At 35.4% G+C, this 26,156-nt stretch overlaps 1 protein-coding gene across 1 annotated transcript in view; it reads left to right on the top strand.

Annotated features, from left to right (window-relative positions):
- Window positions 1–26,156, top strand: part of LOC143257860 (uncharacterized) — a 57,635-nt gene that overhangs the window by 21,682 nt on the left and 9,797 nt on the right. Inside the window, exons 3-8 of the mRNA XM_076516891.1 lie at window positions 513–590; window positions 3,607–3,786; window positions 4,356–4,428; window positions 7,234–7,413; window positions 13,385–13,558; window positions 15,223–15,401. Coding sequence (XP_076373006.1) covers window positions 513–590; window positions 3,607–3,786; window positions 4,356–4,428; window positions 7,234–7,413; window positions 13,385–13,558; window positions 15,223–15,401 — 864 coding nt within the window. The remainder of the gene's footprint in view (window positions 1–512; window positions 591–3,606; window positions 3,787–4,355; window positions 4,429–7,233; window positions 7,414–13,384; window positions 13,559–15,222; window positions 15,402–26,156) is intronic.

Genomic DNA, 26,156 nt, shown 5'->3' on the forward strand with positions numbered 1-26,156 from the left:
GACATTAGTTATGTGCATGCTGTGCCGTTGCTGTTGTGTGGAATGTGACCTGTTTCATTGACGTGAACAGATTACTTCATGAATACTCCAAAAACAGTTTCATTAGCGTCGCGATGCTTCGGCAAACCGAACCTGTGTGTAGTTATATTAACGCTGGACCTAGCATTAGAATGATTCCGTAAACGGTGTACTTATAAATTAGAAACATCTGTGCGATTCTTAATTATGAACGTCAAACACGCTGCTTAAAATATGTCATGTACATAAATTAGAAACATCTGTGCAATTCTTAATTACGAGAGTCAAACACACTGTTTAAAAGTATCTTATGTACATAAATTGGAAACATAATGAAAGTCCACGAACAGATTCAAAATCTAACATAACGACGTTTCGGTGAACCGAGCTTGAATAAAGCTAGTTATCAACAGCGAATCTAGAATTAAGTTATCGTAATGACATATTAATATTTAAATTACACAGTTATCTAATTCTTCTGTATTTATTTGTAGGTTACTGTAACTAGAGTTTTCAAACCTGACCATTCAGACTGGAGTGGAAAACCACCCTCAGTGCAAGTCTGTGAGAAAGTAAGTTAATTCTACAGGTCCACAGTTCGTATCCGAAGTTTCGAAATTCGAAGTTTTTTCGTGGAGTGTGGAGCGTCAGTATAACAGCTGACCCAGCTTCACACCCACTTGACCCACCTCACACAAACGTGTCAGTTGTGTCTCAGCGCTCCTACTGGTCACACGTGTGTCTGCTGTAAGCTGGTATTTTTTATTGCTTTTTTATTTTGTGACTTTGTGTTTAATTTCACTGTGAAAAGTAAAAAAAAAAAGAGCTGCAGAGACCCCTATAGGTAACAGTGAGAAAGAAAAGGAAACATTTGACGTCATCAATAACACAGAAAGTGGAGTTATTGCAGAAGTTTGATCGTGGCGTGTGTGTATGCGGCGTCTCACTGAAGAATATGGTGTCGGAAGTACCATTGTGTATGATTTAAAAAACATTTGTTCTTAAATCCGAAAAATTGTGGGCCTGTACCTTAATTCACAATATAATAAAATATGCGTATTTCGTTTTTATTTTTTGGCTATTTGATTCAGTTCTGACTTATAACAAAAAAAAAATCAATTGATCTGGGATAGGGCGCCATCTATAGGTGAATAATTACATGACGATGAATAATGATTATATACATGTGAACTGATTCACGTAAAGTTAAACTACAAAATAAACGTTTATATTGTACGTAATTTTAAAATCTCAACTGTACGTATACTGACTCTAAAGTACGAAGTTTGAGGGTTAATGTAAAAACAATTGAAATGGAGAATACTTCTCTTTCTCAGAAGTTAGTTAAGAAAACCATTTAAAATTTTATTTTTTTACACCCACCTGATTGGTTTACTTAATAATCATCCTGTACTTGAATTCTAACACTGTTGGATGCTTGAAAGAGTTAAATACATCGATAAATTAATTTGTTTTGTTTAAACAACATTTCATGTACTGTGCTTACTCTACAGATCGAATTTTAGTATTATATGCTTCCTTAAGCTTGCTACCAAGTTATAATTTCGTATATAAAAACTATTGTTTAAATCACATACATAGTGTGTATACAGACACTCCTATTGTACCTTATTAATGTGTTTGTTTGTTTTGAATTTTCGCGCAAAGCCACACGAGAGCTCTCAGCTCTAACCATCTCTAATTTAACAGTTCGAGACTAGAGAGAGGCAGCAAGTTATCGTCATCCACCGCCAACTCTTAGTGGGATGGACCGTCACATTATAACGCCCCCACAGCTGAAAGGGCGATCATATTTGGTGTGACGGGGATTTGAACTCGCGCCCCTCAGATTAGGAGTCAAGTGCCTTAACCACCTGACAAACCCAGACCTTTTATTAATATACTCTTCAAAAAAAGAAACGCAAAAGAGATATTTTTGTTATTTTAAAGAGAAATATATTTGTAATAACGTTACAAGCTCAGAGTATGTGATGTTACACGTGTTAAGGCACTGTTTGTCAGACCAAAATGACAATAAAAGTTGTGCACTTTGAAAACGGAAGAAAACATCGGATTTTTCGCCAAAATGCATGCGTGTCCAATAAATTTGTTTGAGAGATCTGTATGTTCTGCAAGTGCAACATGTGCAAAATCCCTATAAAAGTGACGGGTTCTCGGTTTCCGTAGCTCAGTGTTAAGCCACCGACACACAATACAGTTACACCAAGACTGACTGAAGCACAACGCAACAACGCCATTGGTCGCTTGGAAGCAGGCGAATCTCGATCAGATGTTGCCAGAGCTGTGAATGTCCACCCAAGCACCATCACAAGGCTATGGAATTGTCACCAACAACATGGATCAACTTGTGACCGTCCACGATGTGGCAAACCTTGCGTGACCACGCTCGCACAAGATCGCTACATCCGGTTACGTCACCTTCGGGATAGGACCACCACTGCAACGTCTACTGCCTCAACCATACCAGGGCTACGTAGGATTTTCGATCAGACCGTACGCAACCGTCGACGAGATTCTTAGGCCCCATGTGCAGCCCATCATGGTGAACGTCAACGACGTTTTCAACATGACAATGCCCGTCCTCACACAGCCCGACTCACCACTGTCTTCTTGAGACACCACAACATCAACGTTCTTCCCTGGCCCTCCAGATCACCAGATTTAAACCCCATCGAACATCTTTGGAACGAGTTGGACCGACGTCTGCGACGGCGACAACCTCAACCGCAGACTCTACCTCAGCTTGCAGCAGCTTTGCAGGCTGAGTGGACAGCCATTCCACAGGATGTGATTCGTCATCTCATCGCTTCCATGGGCAGGAGATGCCAAGAAGTTATTGATGCTCACGGGGGGCATACTCGTTATTGACGTTGAGTGACGTTAAACTTCACCTAGTGATCGTGGACTTCGCCTTTGCAGACTTTAGATGTTCAGCAGTGAATGTGCAAAGTTTCACACATGTCATACTGAACTATCCGGAATAAACTTGTAAACAATATGTCTCAAATTTTGCCTTTTGCGTTTTTTTTTTTTGAATAGTATATGTCTGCAGTGCGTTTCATAAATAAAATCCAATGTTTCTTTTCATTCCGAAGCAAACATGTCAAGTATACGAAATAAGAAAGAAATCTAAATTAGAAAAAATCTTTTCTTGTTTTATTTTGCCTTTTATCTTAACAACATTTCACAAATAGTGAAAACCAAATTCGTAATATTATTTCCATTTTGATACTGTTAAATGGTTAACAGGTTTTATTAAATCTTTGGTGAATGGTTAATCTCTCCCATTTTCTACCATTAAACGAACATAATTTGTTGTTTTCTATTGAGCATTTAATTTATTTTAGATATTTCTGTTCATAACCCTCCACAGCGGCTCAGTCGTAAAGATTGTAACGCTGAAGCCATCGTGGTCCTTTGCATTAATAACGAACAAACAAAGTTTTCTTTGCATATATCTGTTCGTTCAAACGTCATTGTTAAGTCACTTGTTGATTATGTATAACTCTTAACTGTTAATTATTTCACTACCTGAAATTATTATTAACTCATAGAATATTAACATAGGTGCGCCATCTTTTGGAAGCTGAGCTTGAAACATTGCGTAACAGCTGGTATAAACGTTTGTCCTTCAGTCTCTGCGTGTCATGTCCATGCAAGAAGACTTGTGTACAACACGGCATACCAGGATGTGTAGGTCATTCATGTCTTCATCTGCTACCACTCAGTGATTGCTTGGTCCAGAAGGTGAGAAAAATGGCCGACAGATTTACTTTATTGCTCTGTAGGCATACGTGACCAAGGAAATGTTTACTTCTTTGGATAACACCAAATCGTATTTCGCCCTTTCTATTGTTTCCCCTCCTTTTATGTGTTCATTGAGTTTTATAGTATTTTCCATATACTTAGGATTGTTGATGGAAGTTGTATTAGGAAATTAAGTACGTTTCGCTCACAACGCCGGTAACAATGTAACAGTTTTTCTGAAAAAAGAAATAAACAAATTATTCCAACATTGAGGACTTTGATGGATGGTTTGTCTTAACAATGGAGAAAAATAAGAAGTAATTGAGTTTAACTTTTCTTTACTTAATAATTCGATACAGTTTAATCTGATATCCGTTAAAAGTATTGCGGATACATATTTCATTTAAATATTAAGAAAAATATTTCGTAACTCGTTTAAAGTCTGTACGTTCCTTAAGTAACCCCGTACTAATGTTACTGTATGGGCACAAATTACCATTTTTTACAGATGAAAAAATGAAAACACAAAGTTCTTCTTTCTAAATATTCCTTTTTTCCAATTTCTGCAGACAATCCAGTGTGAATACAGAATTGTAAAAACAGACTTCATTCGAACATTTTTCCCATTTTCCTCGTTGAACGGTAAGTTAATATATCTTATTATATTATATTAATATATTATTAAAGTAGTAAAACTTGGAAATTAAAACATTATAAATACCGCTGGTATCGAAGCATGAATTTTAATATCAACTTCCCAACTTGCCAATGAATCACCGGGGGAGAGGTTATAAACAAAGCGTTTCTTTATTTCGATTTTTTAAATTTTTTATTGTTAAATAGAAAACTATACAATGAGTTATCTATTTTCAGCCTACCGCTGGTTATAAACCCCCCTCAGAGTTATCGTTGTACCACCGACTAACTTCTTTTGACTACAAGAAAGTTTATGACTCAACAACAAAGCATACACAAAAAAATTTCATAATGTAAAAACTTGTGCACATCAAGAAGGAAGCAAATAATATCTCTGTCTGCATTGTTTCTAGAACAATAGTTTCTTTTGACTATAAATATGGCACGTTGTTGCATTAACCACATGCAATATGAAGATTTGTAGCAAAAACATCGCTTAATCGCACAACAGTAATCATGTATTAAAATACTTACTTTTAAGAATACACCAGAGGAAAATTATTCGTTTTTTGCAATTCCTAAAGTTTCAAAATGTCAACAACGATTAGCCAGTTTTTGATGTGGTGAACGCCCATTCTGATGTGAGATTAGCCAGTTTTCGATGTGGTGAACACCCATTCTGATGTGACTTTTTATGAGGAAATTTCACGAGAAAAATTGGACTTCCTCCATCGACTGATTGAAAGAAATACTCTGAAGATAGGAGTATGGAGGAAAAACGCATAAAGAGAGAAACTGGTTTGAGAGCATATTTGTTGTTGTTCAATTTATATATATATATTTCATGTCGGTATTTTATACATGCATTATTTTTTTACCATTTCCAGTAAATTAGTTTGAATTTGGTTGAATATATATTTCTCCTTCATTATGGAAAAGACAATTGTCACAAAGCGTTCACTTCGGTAGCGTTATTTTCTTGCGCTCAGTACAATGACGGGGAACGGTGGCATCCAGTGTAAAAATATTTTCGTGGCTATTCAGTGAAGTTAATCGCTTTACTGCATTGGATGCACCCATTGCGTTGAAACTGAAACATTTTTGCCAACATGCTTTGCAGTCAGTTCTCTTGGCTTAAAAACAAACGTATTGCAATTTGGTTTATTGATATAAGACATAGAATGTCAAAAGACGGTTGTAAACTGCCCACTAGACAATCATATTGCGTATACACTCTGATCCAAGAAATTGTATTGACTGTACATTTTATATTTTTAATCACTATTTTAAAGACAGTTACTGTTGAACTGTTTCAACAGACATCTGTTAGTGTCAATGCTGGAAATCGATCACTTCGGTAGGCTTTGCTAAGTAGAACTTAAACTTGCAAACTATTTCTTTAAATAAATTTAAAGTACGTTTTTGTGAAACTGCTTCCTCAAAACAAAGAGTTTCACTTGAAATAAAATCGTGATCAGGTAATTATTTTAAAAAACTGAAATATATTTTACGTTATTTGAAGTATTAGAACAGTGGCTAGAAATCCAGCATATAGTTATTGAACTGACGTTGTAACGTTTCGAAACGGCTTGAATGGGCAATGAAAGGAACTTGTAATAAATGTACAACGTTTCGACAACGTAATTTAATCATCAGGTACCGTAAGTTTGTTGAAACGATGCACATCTGTAGTAAAATTTATTTCGCAACACATTCAAGACATTTCAAAAATTTATTTTCTAATAATGGTGTTTGTTTGTTTGATTTGAATTTCACGCAAAGCCACACGAGGGCTATCTGCCCTAGCCGTCCCTAATTTAGCAGTAAAAGACTAGAGGGAAGGCAGCTAGTCATCACCAGACTCTTGGGCTACTCTTTTATCAATGAACAGTGGGATTGACCGTCACATTATAACACACCCATAGACTGAAAGGGCGAGCAAGTTTGGTGCGACGAGGATTCGAACCCGCGGCCCTCAGATTACGATTCCAATGCCTTATCCACCTTGCCATGTCGGGTGCGTTCTTTAGTGTCTACTGACATTGTGTTTGTAAAAATAAAAAGGTGATGAGGCGTAACAAAACTAGGAATATTCAAACAAATAAAGCTAATACTTTTTTCTATTGGTATTTTAGGTTTCTCGATAATAAACGTATCAATCGATTCATTAAATTTGAGGGCTTATAATTCTAAAGTTTGGCGTTCGATCCTTTAGGTAAGCACTGAGCAAATAATCCGGTGTGTAATTTTTGCGTTTTCAAAGCAAACTCTTCAGTAATTTAAATGTAGTTTAAAGTTCGCGCATTTGTAGTTAATCACAAGGCTACACAATAGACTATCTCTGCTGTGTTCACCACTAGAACCTGGGTTTTGATACTGGAGGGCAAATATTTTAAATTATTTGTGTCATATCATAACAAATCACACAGTATTATATCACTCTCCTCAAAGTTCAAGGTTAGTATATCTTTTTTACTAATCTATGTAGTAGCAAGAGCGATCAGTATAGATTAATTTAAATAATTCATTGGATTATATATAGTTATTTAACATTTTAAAGAAAACTTATGTAAATATGGCCACTCGCTCATACAGCGGTGTGTCTACGGACTTACAACGCTACAATAAGGGGTTCGATTCCCCTCAGTCGATTCAGCAGATAGCCCGCTGTGGCCTTGCTATAAAAAAACACACACGTTTATTTAAATAAAACACAAATGGGAATTTTTGCATTAAAAACATTGATATAAACATCTACTTTAAATTAATTTTAAACTGCTCACTTAATTTAATCTTTTTATTTTATTTCAGACTGCGGAGCCTCAAGCTACGCTGACCTCCGCCATCTTCCTTTCAAGAATGAAGTGACGAAGTATCGTTGGGATTGTGACACCTATTATCAGAAAGAACATGACTGTATTAAAGTTGTCTCGAGTCTTCTCAATGATGTTAACTCGGGAAAAGACTGGCTTGCTTTAGCAAAGCGACTAGGTAGGAACAAAACTGTTTACAACCGGAGGAACACTCAGGAGAGTCCGTATCTCTTGCCATCCATTGTTGGTCATATTCGGCTCTCATAAAAAATATGTAAATGTGTCCGTATGTCCGTGGCTATCAATGGCCACGGATCATGTTTGGCAGGACAATGAGGAACAATATCCTAGATATGTCCACAAAATTTCATAAAAATTTGATCATTTTTGATTGAGTTATTGAGCAAAAGTAAAGTGAAAAATCGGTAGCCATCTTAACAGATATGGATTTCTTTTAATATTAGAAACTGTAAAAGCTTCTGTATGTTTTACACAAAAACTGTCGGTGATTTATTAGAGTCAATAAGCTGTTAAACAAAGTAGGTTAAAGAAAGAAAAAACGTTTATTATTATTATTTAAAAAAAAAACAGTACAACGTTTAGGCCAAACGTGAATCTTATGCAACATAGGCTTAGCCTGATTTAATGATTTGCGTGCTGCGCTGTGGATCAGATCACCTGCAGCTCGCGTTTCTTTACCGCTAAGAATAAAAAAAATTATTTCGTACATTGGTAGCGCAGTAACATAATAAAGTGACTCAAATCTCGCTATTCGGTCTCATAAGATTTTGTTGTGAGCGTTATTGACCAGGCTATCATTTCAAAATCAATATCCACCTGGTGTAGATAACCCTCAAGTAGCTCTGCACGAAATTCAGCAAAGTGAACGCAAGCCTATTTAATATTGTCAAAACTATGTTTTACTTTTTTGGTGTTATAATATATACAAAACACCTGGGAATAGCAACCATTGCTTCTATTTAGTCACTGACATACTAATAACTGAAGCAATATGTGACGACAAGAATATTAACCTTGATCTATGTAAAGTACGCTGTCTTATTGGTGTCACAGGTTGTTGTTAGAAACAGCTAGCCAAGCCACACAAGTCGTTGTGAGAAACAACTAACTGAATCACATAAGTCGTTGTGAGAAACAACTAACCAAGCCACAGAAGTCGTTGTGAGAAACAACTAACTGAATCACATAAGTCGTTGTGAGAAACAGCTAACCAAGCCACAGAAGTCGTTGTGAGAAACAACTAACCAAGCCACAGAAGTCGTTGTGAGAAACAACTAACAAAGCCACAGAAGTCGTTGTGAGAAACAACTAACTGAATCACATAAGTCGTTGTGAGAAATAGCTAACCAAGCCACAGAAGTCGTCGTGAGAAACAGCTGACCAAGCCACACAAGTCGTTGTGAGAAACAGCTAACCAAGCCACACAAGTCGTTGTGAGAAACAGCTAACCAAGCCACACAAGTCGTCGTGAGAAACAACTAATCAAGCCATACAAGAGAAACAACTTGAGTCATTTTGAGGGCTATTTTTCCTGAGTATCTTACACTTTTCTATTTTCACAAGTTGTGAAATCAGTTACGTAAATTGGTATGTAATTGTGGATATGGAGCACATGCGAAATAACCGTCTTTCATTGGACTAGAAAGGTTAGAAAGTTAAAAATGCCGTTTAAACCAATGAAACTAATTAAAAGATCTTTTTAAAAGTAAGCTATCACTGATCAAACACTCGCCTCTCTTCCGTATCTTGTTACATCGTGAGTTACTAACATAAAATTTAAGAGAGGATAAACTGTATAGAAAACAATGTTGTGATGAGCAAGGATACTAGCACGAAGGGAGGGTATTCTGGAGCTGTCTGACTAATAGATGCTCAGAGAAAGGTTCTTAAACGATGCCCTAAGGGTAACATAAAGTGAAACGGGGTGACATAAGAGTAACTGCAACATGGAGCAGCAGGTGAAGTGTTTCTAAAACATTAGCAGTGAAGGAATAAAATAAACTGAAATATAAGCAGTAGTAGGGTAAGGATAATGAGAATATGGGTAGTAGGGTAAGGATAATGAGAATATGAGTAGTAGGGTAAGGATAATGAGAATATGAGTAGTAGGGTAAGGATAATGAGAACATGAGTAGTAGGGTAAGGATAATGAGAATATGGGTAGTAGAAGTAGGATAATAAGAACATAAGTAGTAAAGTAGGGATAATGAGAATATAGGTAGTAGGGTAAGAATAATAAGAAACTATAGTAGTAGGAAGTAAGGATAATGAAATATAGGTAGTAGGAGGTAAGAATAATGAGAATATAGGTAGTAGAGTAGGAATAATGAGAAATATAGGTAGTAGGGTAGAATAATAAGAAACATAAGTAAGTAGGCAGAAGTAGAGATAATAAGAATATAGGTAGTAAAGTAGAATAATAAGAGAATATAGGTAGTAGGAGTAGGATAATAAAAAAATATAAGTAGTAGGAGTAGAATAATGAGAATATAGGTAGTAGGGATAGGGATAATAAGAATATAGGTAGTAGAAGGTAGGATAATGAGAAATATAGGTAGTAGGAGGGTAGGATAATGAGAATATAGGTAGTAGGGGTGGGATAATAACGAAAACATTAGTAAAGTAGGGGATAATGAGAATATGAGTAGTAAAATGGGACAATCAGAATATGAGTAGTAGGGTAAGGACAATCAAAATATGAGTAGTAGGGTGAGGACAATCAGAATATGAGTAGTAGGGTAAGGACAATCAAAATATGAGTAGTAGAATAAGGACAATCAGAATATGAGTAGTAGGTAAGGACAATCAAAATATGAGTAGTAGAGGATAGGAACAATCAGAATATGAGTAGTAGTAGGGTAAGGACAATCAGAATATGAGTAGTAGGGTAAGGACAATCAGAATATGAGTAGTAGGGTGAGGACAATCAAAATATGAGTAGTAGGGTAGGACAATCAGAATATGAGTAGTAGGGTAGGACAATCAGAATATGAGTAGTAGGGGTAGGACAATCAAAATATGAGTAGTAGGATAAGAACAATCAGAATATGAGTAGTAGAGGTAGGACAATCAGAATATGAGTAATAGGGTAGGACAAGCAGAATATGAGTAGTAGGGTAGGACAATCAGAATATGAGTAGTAGAGGTAGGACAATCAAAATATGAGTAGTAGGATGGAACAATCTGAATATGAGTAGTAGGATAAGGACAATCAGAATATGAGTAGTAGGGTTAGGACAATCTGAATATCAGTAGTAGGTAAGGAGAATCAAAATATGAGTAGTAGGATAAGGACAATCAGAATATGAGTAGTAGGGTAAGGACAATCAGAATATGAGTAGTAGGGTAAGGACAATCAAAATATGAGTAGTAGGGTAAGGACAATCAAAATATGAGTAGTAGAATAAGGACAATCAGAATATGAGTAGTAGGGTAAGGACAATCAGAATATGAGTAGTAGGGTGAGGACAATCAAAATATGAGTAGTAGGGTAAGGACAATCAGAATATGAGTAGTAGGGTAAGGACAATCAAAATATGAGTAGTAGGATAAGGACAATCAAAATATGAGTAGTAGGATAAGGACAATCAGAATGTGAGTAGTAGGGTGAGGACAATCTGAATATGAGTAGTAGGGTGAAGACAATCAAAATATGGGTGGTAGGGTAAGGACAATCAGAATATGAGTAGTAGGGTAAGGACAATCAGAATATGAGTAGTAGGATAAGGACAATCAGAATATGAGTAGTAGGGTAAGGACAATCAGAATATGAGTAGTAGGATAGGTAAGGACAATCAAAATATGAGTAGTAGGATAAGGACAATCAGAATATGAGTATTAGAATAAGGATAATCTGAATATGAGTAGTAGGGTTAGGACAATCAGAATATGAGTAGTAGGGTAAGGACAATCAGAATATGAGTAGTAGGGTGAGGACAATCAAAATATGAGTAGTAGGGTAAGGACAATCAGAATATGAGTAGTAGGGTAAGAACAATCAAAATATGAGTAGTAGGATAAGGACAATCAAAATATGAGTAGTAGGGTTAGGACAATCAAAATATGGGTGGTAGGGTAAGGACAATCAGAATATGAGTAGTAGGGTAAGAACAATCAAAATATGAGTAGTAGGATAAGGACAATCAAAATATGAGTAGTAGGGTAAGGACAATCAGAATATGAGTAGTAGGGTAAGGACAATCAGAATATGAGTAGTAGGGTAAGAACAATCAAAATATGAGTAGTAGGATAAGGACAATCAAAATATGAGTAGTAGGGTAAGGACAATCAGAATATGAGTAGTAGGGTAAGGACAATCAGAATATGAGTAGTAGGGTGAGGACAATCTGAATATGAGTAGTAGGGTGAGGACAATCAAAATATGGGTGGTAGGGTAAGGACAATCAGAATATGAGTAGTAGGGTAAGGACAATCAAAATATGAGTAGTAGGATAAGGACAATCAAAATGTGAGTAGTAGGTAAGGACAATCAAAATATGAGTAGTAGGATAAGGACAATCAGAATATGAGTAGTAGGTTAGGACAATCAAAATATGAGTAGTAGGTAAGGACAATCAGAATATGAGTAGTAGGTAAAGACAATCAAAATATGAGTAGTAGGATAAGGACAATCAGAATATGAGTAGTAGGGTAAGGACAATCAGAATATGAGTAGTAGGGTAAGGACAATCAAAATATGAGTAGTAGGATAAGGACAATCAGAATATGAGTAGTAGGTAAGGACAATCAGAATATGAGTAGTAGGGTGAGGACAATCAAAATATGAGTAGTAGGATAAGGACAATCAAAATATGGGTGGTAGGGTAAGGACAATCAGAATATGAGTAGTAGGGTAAGGACAATCAATATATGAGTAGTAGGATAAGGACAATCAAAATATGAGTAGTAGGTAAGGACAATCAAAATATGAGTAGTAGGATAAGGACAATCAGAATATGAGTAGTAGGGTTAGGACAATCAAAATATGGGTGGTAGGGTAAGGATAACTAAAATATGATAGAATGCCAGAAAGTGAAGAATAGTAGAGTGAACTTTGATCAAAACGAATATAGATGGCGCTAGGATTTGTTTTATTTATGTTTGTAATGTCTTCACAAGTCAAATAAATGCTATCTTCGCTAGTGGTCCCTAATTTTTAACTAACAACTTCTCGAACAACTTTAACCATATATCGTGATTTAACCGTTATTCTTACAACACATTCACAGTCATAAAGGCCGGAGCACGTTTTTATCGGCAACGAGAAGCGAACATTGGACTCTCAAATAAACAGTCTGGTATGTTAACTCATTGGCTATGTGTTTGGAGAATGTACTTGATAGGTAACATGTTTCAGTTTTTACTGTCAAAAATGATTGAAAATCGGGTTTTGATACCCATGGTGGACAGAGAAGGTATAACGTTAACAACAAAGAAACAAACAGTGAAAGGGTTAAAAGAGATTTAGAAATTCACAACTCTTTTTCCTTGCTAGATGGGCAATTTTCATATAAAAATATATTCCATATTTTGCAATTTCCATGTGTGTGTGTGTGTTTTCTTATAGCAAAGCCACATCGGACTATTTGCTGAGTCTACTGAGGGGAATTGAACCCCCTGATTTTAGCCTCATAAATCCGTAGACTTACTGCTGTACTAGAGGTAGAACTTGCAATTTCCCTGTAGAAGTTTCTTATTTTGCAAATATTCGTATTTAATAATCTCCATATAAAAATGTTTCATATTTTGCAATTTCCGTATAAAAGTTTCTTATTTTGCAATCTTTATATTTTACCATCTCCATCTAAAAGTATATTCCATATTGTGCAATTTCAATAAAGAAGTGTTTCTTATTTTGTGATATTCGTATTTTACAATCTCCATATAAAAATATATTCCATATTTTGCAATCTCCATATAAAAATATATTCCATATTTTGCAATCTCCTTATAAAAGGTGTTTTTTATTTTGTAATATTCGTATAAAAGTATATTTCATTTTCTTCAATTTCCGTTTACAAATGTACGTTTCGCCTTTTATGTTATTCTTGAGAAATTCATCTTTGTTAACGTTTTAATGCAACAAAACGTTTATTGTGAAGATTCGTAATGTATCAGTTGATATTCAGGTTACAGCGAACGAATAACCATGAAGTTCCAAGATGAAGTTAACCCAAGTCAGGCCATGATTGAAGATTGGTTAAAAAATAATGGCAGAACCCGCTACTGTGTGGAGCTACTGATGTATTATTTAAGTCAGATGGGGAGAGAAGACATATGCGAGAAAATTCAGGCGAATCTAGGTAATAACATGCATTTAATAAATAATTTGTTTCTAGAGTAAATGCGAGAATATAATAATATATTTATTTTATTATATGATTTTACATTAACTGTAACCTTAATTGTGTTACAACAGTGGATTGACACTGTGGTCATGCTCTTGCGTTTTTTGTGTGGAAGAAAAGATAATTTACTATTTTATTAACTCTGAAACTTCAGCTTTCAAGGGACCCGGCCTGGCAAGGTGGGTTAAGGCACTCGACTCGTAATATGATGGTCGCGGGTTCGAATCCACGTCACACCAACAAGCTCATCCTTTCTTTTAGCCGTGGGGGCGTTATAATGTGATGGTCAATCCCACTATTCGTTGGTAAAAGAGTAGCCCAAGAATTGGCGGTGGGTGGTGATGACTACCCGCCTTCCCTCTAGTCTTACACTACTAAATTAAGAACGGCTAGCGCATATAGCCCTTGAGTAGCTTTGCGCGAATTTCAAGCCAAAACAGAATATCAGTTTTCAAAATCTTGTAGCAGTACTCAAACAGTGTTTATTGTCATTGTTTTTCTCTCTTAATATGTAGTGTTATACAGTAAAATGATTACTTCTCAATGAAATAGATTGGTTGGGGTAGTCCAATTCTGTGTTCGTCAGGCATAACATAACTTGTTTTGAGGGTATGTTAAAGACATCGTGTATCGCAACCATATAGCAAACATTACGGAACTAAAGAGTAGGATAACAGATACCATCGCCACCATAACTTTCGTCAGGTTGCAGCGAACGTGGACTGAACTGGAATATCGGCTGATGTTATGAGAGCCATTAGTGGTGGACACTTATAAGTCTACTGACATGTCAGTGAGAACTGTTTGAGTTGCGCTACAAGATTTTGAAACTGCATGATTGTATTTCCCTAGTTATTAAAGTTTAAAATAATACAGACAGTTTTGGACCACAATGTAATTGATTACAAAACAACAAGGAGATCATTTTAATCCTTGTTATAATCAATTATAATCTAATCTAAAAATCCAAGCCAGTATTAAAGGAAAAGGACCGCAATATCGTATGTTAGTTGTTATCCATGTTAAATTATCAATTACAATATGAAATTATAATATAATCATAATTAGAATCAATAAAAACAGTTATAGTAGAACGTAGTAAGGAATAAAACATACACAATTTACCCTGTAATGGTAATGACCCACTACAAGTTTTCTGTAAAGATGTTGTTTGCCAGCATTTTCAACTTATAGAAACAGCAAGGTCTTTCCCAGCAACAGAAAAAGGACACTTGATACGTCCCATATATTCCTCTAACTGTAATTTCTTAGTGAACTAGTTAAACATGTATCCTTTGAAAACATTTTTTATCATATCGTGAAGTTTTTCACATATAACTCGGACAACATGTGATTTTCTAGTCCAAATGACTACAAGATTCAATTCAATATTTTACATCATCAACTCTGATGAAAAATACATTAAAATATTCTTTCTACATCAATAATTCGGCATTTTAAATACATTTAACACGTTTTGTTTAAGCCTAAGGACAAACAGTGAAGAGTGGTGGAGTTCACCAGCAACTGGTTTGATCAAGAGGGTTAGATTGAAAGAACAAAGAAACTTCACATAACAATCTTTTAATAATGTAGATTGTTTTTTTTTTTTGTATCAGAGCCAGAGATCCCTTGTCCGTCTGTGTTCATTAGTTACCAGTGGGATGCCCAAGAGTTAGTACTTGAACTTCGAAAGAGGTTGGAGCTTGCTGGCTACCCGTGTTGGATGGACGTTGGCCAGCTTGGAGGTGGAGATTCTCTTTATGGGAAGATTTATGAAGGCATTAGTGGAGCAAAGGTCGATTTGAATAAGTTGTTTTACCCTAAGTACACAGTTATTATTCAAAATGTATTCGAATTTAAAGTAAATTATTTTTCCTTAAACAGTGGATGAAGATCTAAATAGGTCGCGCTCATGAAATGTACATAATTATTTAAACTGTTAATTAAGACTGAAAGTTTCAAGTTGGGCAGATTATTTAGGATAACAATGTTATTTCAATGAAAGCCCATAAATCAGCTGTAGAACATCATATAGTGTCACAAGTGGGGATACCTCAGGGCTCAGTCTTAGGACCTTTGCTCTTTTTGATCTGCATGAATGACATAAATGAAGGAATGATCAATAAATTACTTAAAGCTGCAGATGATGTCGAGGTCTTGTGTGTTGCTGGCTGTGAAGAGGATGCTGCTGATTTACAAAAGGATTTATATCATCTAGTGAGTTAGACAAATAAATGGCAGATGGGTTTCAATAATGATAAACGCAAGACATTTAAATTATACTTATTATTTAAATGGGAATAGACTTGACAGTGCCATGAAGAAAGGGATCTTGATGCAATAGTTGATCAGTCTCTAAAGCCATCCAAACTATGGGCTTTGGCTATGTAGTTGGGCAAAAAAGGATTTTAAGTTGTAGCTAAAGAGGTTATAATATTGTTGTGTAGGTCGCTGGTTAGGCCATATTTGGAGTATTGTGTTCAGTCTTGGGCTCCTTACCTTTAGAAAAGACATTGAATTGTTGGTAAGAGTTCAGAGGAGGTTTACTAGAATAGTACCTGGGATAGAGGGATTGCCATAAAAGGAGAGGTTAAAATCTCTTAAATTGTTTTCTCTTGAAAAAAGAATAATTAGTGGGGTATGTGACTGAGGTGTTTAAGATTGTAAATGGAATTAATATTGTTGATGTGTCATCATTTTTCATATTTATCAGTGAAAATAGCAGGAGTATGGGACATAAATATAAATTTTGGTAAGGTGGAGTCATCTTCAACAAAGACAGTTTTATTTTTCTAACAGGATGGTTGGCCCTTGGAATGGATTGCCTTTGAAAGTTGTAGAGGTAGTTCATTTAAGTGAGTTTAAGAAAAAGATTGATAGCTATATGAAAGATAAGGGCTGACTTTAAGATTGATAGCTATATGAAAGATAAGGGCTAGCTTTAAGCTTGATAGCTATATAAAAGATACGGGCTGGCTTTAAGCTTGATAGCTGTATGAAAGATAAGGGCTGACTTTAAGATTGATAGCTATATGAAAGATAAGGGCTGACTTTAAGATTGATAGCTATATGAAAGATACGGGCTGACTTTAAGATTGATAGCTATATGAAAGATAAGGGCTGGCTTTAAGATTGATAGCTATATGAAAGATACGGGCTGGCTTTAAGATTGATAGCTATATGAAAGATAAGGGCTGGCTTTAAGATTGATAGCTATATGAAAGATAAGGGCTGGCTTTAAGATTGATAGCTATATGAAAGATAAGGGCTGGCTTTAACATTGATAGCTGTATGAAAGATACGGGCTGGCTTTAAGATTGATAGCTATATGAAAGATACGGGCTGGCTTTAAGATTGATAGCTATATGAAAGATAAGGGGTGGCTTTAAGATTGATAGCTATATGAAAGATAAGGGCTGGCTTTAAGATTGATAGCTATATGAAAAATAAGGGCTGGCTTTAAGATTGATAGCTATATGAAAGATAAGGGCTGGCTTTAAGATTGATAGCTATATGAAAGATAAGGGCTGGCTTTAAGATTGATAGCTATATGAAAGATAAGGGCTGGCTTTAAGATTGATAGCTATATGAAAGATAAGGGCTGGCTTTAAGATTGATAGCTATATGAAAGATAAGGGCTGGCTTTAAGATTGATAGCTATATGAAAGATAAGGGCTGGCTTTAAGATTGATAGCTATATGAAAGATAAGGGCTGGCTTTAAGATTGATAGCTGTATGAAAGATAAGGGCTGGCTTTAAGATTGATAGCTATATGAAAGATAAGGGCTGGCTTTAAGATTGATAGCTATATGAAAGATAAGGGCTGGCTTTAAGATTGATAGCTATATGAAAGATAAGGGCTGGCTTTAAGATTGATAGCTATATGAAAGATAAGGGCTGGCTTTAAGATTGATAGCTATATGAAAGATAAGGGCTGGCTTTAAGATTGATAGCTATATGAAAGATAAGGGCTGGCTTTAAGATTGATAGCTATATGAAAGATAAGGGCTGGCTTTAAGATTGATAGCTATATGAAAGATAAGGGCTGGCTTTAAGATTGATAGCTATATGAAAGATAAGGGCTGGCTTTAAGATTGATAGCTATATGAAAGATAAGGGCTGGCTTTAAGATTGATAGCTATATGAAAGATAAGGGCTGGCTTTAAGATTGATAGCTATATGAAAGATAAGGGCTGGCTTTAAGATTGATAGCTATATGAAAGATAAGGGCTGGCTTTAAGATTGATAGCTATATGAAAGATAAGGGCTGGCTTTAAGATTGATAGCTATATGAAAGATAAGGGCTGGCTTTAAGATTGATAGCTATATGAAAGATAAGGGCTGGCTTTAAGATTGATAGCTGTATGAAAGATAAGGGCTGGCTTTAAGATTGATAGCTATATGAAAGATAAGGGCTGGCTTTAAGATTGATAGCTATATGAAAGATAAGGGCTGGCTTTAAGATTGATAGCTATATGAAAGATAAGGGCTGGCTTTAAGATTGATAGCTATATGAAAGATAAGGGCTGGCTTTAAGATTGATAGCTATATGAAAGATAAGGGCTGGCTTTAAGATTGATAGCTATATGAAAGATAAGGGCTGGCTTTAAGATTGATAGCTATATGAAAGATAAGGGCTGGCTTTAAGATTGATAGCTGTATGAAAGATAAGGGCTGGCTTTAAGATTGATAGCTATATGAAAGATAAGGGCTGGCTTTAAGATTGATAGCTATATGAAAGATAAGGGCTGGCTTTAAGATTGATAGCTATATGAAAGATAAGGGCTGGCTTTAAGATTGATAGCTATATGAAAGATAAGGGCTGGCTTTAAGATTGATAGCTTTAAGATTGATAGCTTAATATGAAAGATAAGGGCTGGCTTTAAGATTGATAGCTAATATATGAAAGATAAGGGCTGGCTTTAAGATTGATAGCTATATGATAAGGGCTGGCTTTAAGATTGATAGCTATATGAAAGATATGGAAAGATAAGAAAGATAGCTTTAAGATTGATAGCTATATGAAAGATAAGGGCTGGCTTTAAGATTGATAGCTATATGAAAGATAAGGGCTGGCTTTAAGATTGATAGCTATATGAAAGATAAGGGCTGGCTTTAAGATTGATAGCTATATGAAAGATAAGGGCTGGCTTTAAGATTGATAGCTATATGAAAGATAAGGGCTGGCTTTAAGATTGATAGCTATATGAAAGATAAGGGCTGGCTTTAAGATTGATAGCTATATGAAAGATAAGGGCTGGCTTTAAGATTGATAGCTATATGAAAGATAAGGGCTGGCTTTAAGATTGATAGCTATATGAAAGATAAGGGCTGGCTTTAAGATTGATAGCTATATGAAAGATAAGGGCTGGCTTTAAGATTGATAGCTATATGAAAGATAAGGGCTGGCTTTAAGATTGATAGCTATATGAAAGATAAGGGCTGGCTTTAAGATTGATAGCTATATGAAAGATAAGGGCTGGCTTTAAGATTGATAGCTATATGAAAGATAAGGGCTGGCTTTAAGATTGATAGCTATATGAAAGATAAGGGCTGGCTTTAAGATTGATAGCTATATGAAAGATAAGGGCTGGCTTTAAGATTGATAGCTATATGAAAGATAAGGGCTGGCTTTAAGATTGATAGCTGTATGAAAGATAAGGGCTGGCTTTAAGATTGATAGCTATATGAAAGATAAGGGCTGGCTTTAAGATTGATAGCTGTATGAAAGATAAGGGCTGGCTTTAAGATTGATAGCTATATGAAAGATAAGGGCTGGCTTTAAGATTGATAGCTATATGAAAGATAAGGGCTGGCTTTAAGATTGATAGCTATATGAAAGATAAGGGCTGGCTATATGAAAGATAAGGGGTGGCTTTAAGATTGATAGCTATATGAAAGATAAGGGCTGGCTTTAAGATTGATAGCTATATGAAAGATAAGGGCTGGCTTTAAGATTGATAGCTATATGAAAGATAAGGGCTGGCTTTAAGATTGATAGCTATATGAAAGATAAGGGCTGGCTTTAAGATTGATAGCTATATGAAAGATAAGGGCTGGCTTTAAGATTGATAGCTATATGAAAGATATGAAAGATAAGGGCTGGCTTTAAGATTGATAGCTGTATATATGAAAGATAAGATAAGGGCTGGCTTTAAGATTGATAGCTATATGAAAGATAAGGGCTGGCTTTAAGATTGATAGCTGTATGAAAGATAAGGGCTGGCTTTAAGATTGATAGCTATATGAAAGATAAGGGCTGGCTTTAAGATTGATAGCTATATGAAAGATAAGGGCTGGCTTTAAGATTGATAGCTATATGAAAGATAAGGGCTGGCTTTAAGATTGATATATGAAAGATAAGGGCTGGCTTTAAGATTGATAGCTGTATGAAAGATAAGGGCTGGCTTTAAGATTGATAGCTATATGAAAGATAAGGGCTGGCTTTAAGATTGATAGCTATATGAAAGATAAGGGCTGGCTTTAAGATTGATAGCTATATGAAAGATAAGGGCTGGCTTTAAGATTGATAGCTGTATGAAAGATAAGGGCTGGCTTTAAGATTGATAGCTGTATGAAAGATAAGGGCTGGCTTTAAGATTGATAGCTATATGAAAGATAAGGGCTGGCTTTAAGATTGATAGCTATATGAAAGATAAGGGCTGGCTTTAAGATTGATAGCTATATGAAAGATAAGGGCTGGCTTTAAGATTGATAGCTATATGAAAGATAAGGGCTGGCTTTAAGATTGATAGCTATATGAAAGATAAGGGCTGGCTTTAAGATTGATAGCTATATGAAAGATAAGGGCTGGCTTTAAGATTGATAGCTGAAAGATATGAAAGATAAGGGCTGGCTTTAAGATTGATAGCTATATGAAAGATAAGGGCTGGCTTTAAGATTGATAGCTATATGAAAGATAAGGGCTGGCTTTAAGATTGATAGCTGTATGAAAGATAAGGGCTGGCTTTAAGATTGATAGCTATATGAAAGATAAGGGCTGGCTTTAAGATTGATAGCTATATGAAAGATAAGGGCTGGCTTTAAGATTGATAGCTATATGAAAGATAAGGGCTGGCTTTAAGATTGATAGCTATATGAAAGATAAGGGCTGGCTTTAAGATTGATAGCTATATGAAAGATAAGGGCTGGCTTTAAGATTGATAAGCTTTAAGATTGATAGCTATATGAAAGATAAGGGCTGGCTTTAAGATTGATAGCTATATGAAAGATAAGGGCTGGCTTTAAGATTGATAGCTATATGAAAGATAAGGGCTGGCTTTAAGATTGATAGCTATATGAAAGATAAGGGCTGGCTTTAAGATTGATAGCTATATGAAAGATAAGGGCTGGCTTTAAGATTGATAGCTATATGAAAGATAAGGGCTGGCTTTAAGATTGATAGCTATATGAAAGATAAGGGCTGGCTTTAAGATTGATAGCTATATGAAAGATAAGGGCTGGCTTTAAGATTGATAGCTATATGAAAGATAAGGGCTGGCTTTAAGATTGATAGCTGTATGAAAGATAAGGGCTGGCTTTAAGATTGATAGCTATATGAAAGATAAGGGCTGGCTTTAAGATTGATAGCTATATGAAAGATAAGGGCTGGCTTTAAGATTGATAGCTATATGAAAGATAAGGGCTGGCTTTAAGATTGATAGCTATATGAAAGATAAGGGCTGGCTTTAAGATTGATAGCTATATGAAAGATAAGGGCTGGCTTTAAGATTGATAGCTATATGAAAGATAAGGGCTGGCTTTAAGATTGATAGCTATATGAAAGATAAGGGCTGGCTTTAAGATTGATAGCTATATGAAAGATAAGGGCTGGCTTTAAGATTGATAGCTATATGAAAGATATGAAAGATAAGGGCTGGCTTTAAGATTGATAGCTATATGAAAGATAAGATTGATAGCTATATGAAAGATGGCTTTAAGATTGATAGCTATATGAAAGATAAGGGCTGGCTTTAAGATTGATAGCTATATGAAAGATAAGGGCTGGCTTTAAGATTGATAGCTATATGAAAGATAGCTTTAAGATTGATAGCTATATGAAAGATAAGGGCTGGCTTTAAGATTGATAGCTATATGAAAGATAAGGGCTGGCTTTAAGATTGATAGCTATATGAAAGATAAGGGCTGGCTTTAAGATTGATAGCTATATGAAAGAAGATTGTATGAAAGATAGGGCTGGCTTTAAGATTGATAGCTGCTTTATGAAAGATAAGGGCTGGCTTTAAGATTGATAGCTATATGAAAGATAAGGGCTGGCTTTAAGATTGATAGCTATATGAAAGATAAGGGCTGGCTTTAAGATTGATAGCTATATGAAAGATAAGGGCTGGCTTTAAGATTGATAGCTATATGAAAGATAAGGGCTGGCTTTAAGATTGATAGCTATATGAAAGATAAGGGCTGGCTTTAAGATTGATAGCTATATGAAAGATAAGGGCTGGCTTTAAGATTGATAGCTATATGAAAGATAAGGGCTGGCTTTAAGATTGATAGCTATATGAAAGATAATGAAAGATGATAGGGCTGGCTTTAAGATTGATAGCCTATATGAAAGATAAGGGCTGGCTTTAAGATTGATAGCTATATGAAAGATAAGGGCTGGCTTTAAGATTGATAGCTATATGAAAGATAAGGGCTGGCTTTAAGATTGATAGCTATATGAAAGATAAGGGCTGGCTTTAAGATTGATAGCTATATGAAAGATAAGGGCTGGCTTTAAGATTGATAGCTATATGAAAGATAAGGGCTGGCTTTAAGATTGATAGCTATATGAAAGATAAGGGCTGGCTTTAAGATTGATAGCTATATGAAAGATAAGGGCTGGCTTTAAGATTGATAGCTATATGAAAGATAAGGGCTGGCTTTAAGATTGATAGCTATATGAAAGATAAGGGCTGGCTTTAAGATTGATAGCTATATGAAAGATAAGGGCTGGCTTTAAGATTGATAGCTATATGAAAGATAAGGGCTGGCTTTAAGATTGATAGCTATATGAAAGATAAGGGCTGGCTTTAAGATTGATATGAAAGATAAGGGCTGGCTTTAAGATTGATAGCTATATGAAAGATAAGGGCTGGCTTTAAGATTGATAGCTATATGAAAGATAAGGGCTGGCTTTAAGATTGATAGCTATATGAAAGATAAGGGCTGGCTTTAAGATTGATAGCTATATGAAAGATAAGGGCTGGCTTTAAGATTGATAGCTATATGAAAGATAAGGGCTGGCTTTAAGATTGATAGCTATATGAAAGATAAGGGCTGGCTTTAAGATTGATAGCTATATGAAAGATAAGGGCTGGCTTTAAGATTGATAGCTATATGAAAGATAAGGGCTGGCTTTAAGATTGATAGCTATATGAAAGATAAGGGCTGGCTTTAAGATTGATAGCTGTATGAAAGATATGAAAGATAAGGGCTGGCTTTAAGATTGATAGCTATATGAAAGATAAGGGCTGGCTTTAAGATTGATAGCTATATGAAAGATAAGGGCTGGCTTTAAGATTGATAGCTATATGAAAGAGGGCTGGCTTTAAGATTGGCTATATGAAAGATAAGGGGCTTTAAGATTGATAGCTATATGAAAGAAAGATAAGGGCTGGCTGGCTTTAAGATATGAAAGATAGGGCTGGCTTTAAGATTGATAAGATAAGGGCTGGCTTTAAGATTGATAGCTATATGAAAGATAAGGGCTGGCTTTAAGATTGATGATATAAGGGCTGGCTATATGAAAGATAAGGGCTGGCTTTAAGATTGATAGCTATATGAAAGATAAGGGCTGGCTTTAAGATTGATAGCTATATGAAAGATAAGGGCTGGCTTTAAGATTGATAGCTATATGAAAGATAAGGGCTGGCTTTAAGATTGATAGCTATATGAAAGATAAGGGCTGGCTGATAGCTATATGAAAGATTAAGATTGATAGCTATATGAAAGATAAGGGCTGGCTTTAAGATTGATAGCTATATGAAAGATAAGGGCTGGCTTTAAGATTGATAGCTGTATGAAAGATAAGGGCTGGCTTTTTAAGATTGATAGCTGAAAGATATGAAAGATAAGGGCTGGCTTTAAGATTGATAGCTATATGAAAGATAAGGGCTGGCTTTAAGATTGATAGCTATATGAAAGATAAGGGCTGGCTTTAAGATTGATAGCTATATGAAAGATAAGGGCTGGCTTTAAGATTGATAGCTATATGAAAGATAAGGGCTGGCTTTAAGATTGATAGCTATATGAAAGATAAGGGCTGGCTTTAAGATTGATAGCTATATGAAAGATAAGGGCTGGCTTTAAGATTGATAGCTATATGAAAGATAAGGGCTGGCTTTAAGGCTGGCTTTAAGATTGATAGCTATATGAAAGATAAGGGCTGGCTTTAAGATTGATAGCTATATGAAAGATAAGGGCTGGCTTTAAGATTGATAGCTATATGAAAGATAAGGGCTGGCTTTAAGATTGATAGCTATATGAAAGATAAGGGCTGGCTTTAAGATTGATAGCTATATGAAAGATAAGGGCTGGCTTTAAGATTGATAGCTATATGAAAGATAAGGGCTGGCTTTAAGATTGATAGCTATATGAAAGATAAGGGCTGGCTTTAAGATTGATAGCTATATGAAAGATAAGGGCTGGCTTTAAGATTGATAGCTATATGAAAGATAAGGGCTGGCTGGCTTTAAGATTGATAGCTATATGAAAGATAAGGGCTGGCTTTAAGATTGATAGCTATATGAAAGATAAGGGCTGGCTTTAAGATTGATAGCTATATGAAAGATAAGGGCTGGCTTTAAGATTGATAGCTATATGAAAGATAAGGGCTGGCTTTAAGATTGATAGCTATATGAAAGATAAGGGCTGGCTTTAAGATTGATAGCTATATGAAAGATAAGGGCTGGCTTTAAGATTGATAGCTATATGAAAGATAAGGGCTGGCTTTAAGATTGATAGCTATATGAAAGATAAGGGCTGGCTTTAAGATTGATAACTATATGAAAGATAAGGGCTGGCTTTAAGATTGATAACTATATGAAAGATAAGGGCTGGCTTTAAGATTGATAGCTATATGAAAGATAAGGGCTGGCTTTAAGATTGATAACTATATGAAAGATACGGGCTGGCTTTAAGATTGATAGCTATATGAAAGATAAGGGCTGGCTTTAAGATTGATAGCTATATGAAAGATAAGGGCTGGCTTTAAGATTGATAACTATATGAAAGATAAGGGCTGGCTTTAAGATTGATAACTATATGAAAGATAAGGGCTGGCTTTAAGATTGATAGCTATATGAAAGATAAGGGCTGGCTTTAAGATTGATAACTATATGAAAGATACGGGCTGGCTTTAAGATTGATAGCTATATGAAAGATAAGGGCTGGCTTTAAGATTGATAACTATATGAAAGATAAGGGCTGGCTTTAAGATTGATAACTATATGAAAGATAAGGGCTGGCTTTAAGATTGATAACTATATGAAAGATAAGGGCTGGCTTTAAGATTGATAGCTATATGAAAGATAAGGGCTGGCTTTAAGATTGATAGCTGTATGAAAGATAAGGGCTGGCTTTAAGATTGATAACTATATGAAAGATAAGGGCTGGCTTTAAGATTGATAACTATATGAAAGATACGGGCTGGCTTTAAGATTGATAGCTATATGAAAGATAAGGGCTGGCTTTAAGATTGATAGCTGTATGAAAGATAAGGGCTGGCTTTAAGATTGATAGCTATATGAAAGATAAGGGCTGGCTTTAAGATTGATAACTATATGAAAGATAAGGGCTGGCTTTAAGATTGATAGCTGTATGAAAGATAAGGGCTGACTTTAAGATTGATAGCTGTATGAAAGATAAGGGCTGGCTTTAAGATTGATAGCTGTATGAAAGATAAGGGCTGACTTTAAGATTGATAGCTATATGAAAGATAAGGGCTGACTTTAAGATTGATAGCTGTATGAAAGATAAGGGCTGGCTTTAAGATTGATAGCTGTATGAAAGATAAGGGCTGACTTTAAGATTGATAGCTATATGAAAGATAAGGGCTGGCTTTAAGATTGATAGCTGTATGAAAGATAAGGGCTGGCTTTAAGATTGATAGCTGTATGAAAGATAAGGGCTGGCTTTAAGATTGATAGCTATATGAAAGATAAGGGCTGACTTTAAGATTGATAACTATATGAAAGATACGGGCTGGCTTTAAGATTGATAGCTATATGAAAGATAAGGGCTGACTTTAAGATTGATAACTATATGAAAGATAAGGGCTGGCTTTAAGATTGATAGCTATATGAAAGATAAGGGCTGGCTTTAAGATTGATAGCTATATGAAAGATAAGGGCTGGCTTTAAGATTGATAGCTATATGAAAGATAAGGGCTGGCTTTAAGATTGATAGCTATATGAAAGATAAGGGCTGGCTTTAAGATTGATAGCTGTATGAAAGATAAGGGCTGGCTTTAAGATTGATAGCTGTATGAAAGATAAGGGCTGGCTTTAAGATTGATAGCTATATGAAAGATAAGGGCTGGCTTTAAGAT

The sequence above is a fragment of the Tachypleus tridentatus genome, chromosome 7 (assembly GCF_004210375.1).
Source record: "Tachypleus tridentatus isolate NWPU-2018 chromosome 7, ASM421037v1, whole genome shotgun sequence".
Taxonomy (NCBI): domain Eukaryota; kingdom Metazoa; phylum Arthropoda; class Merostomata; order Xiphosura; family Limulidae; genus Tachypleus; species Tachypleus tridentatus.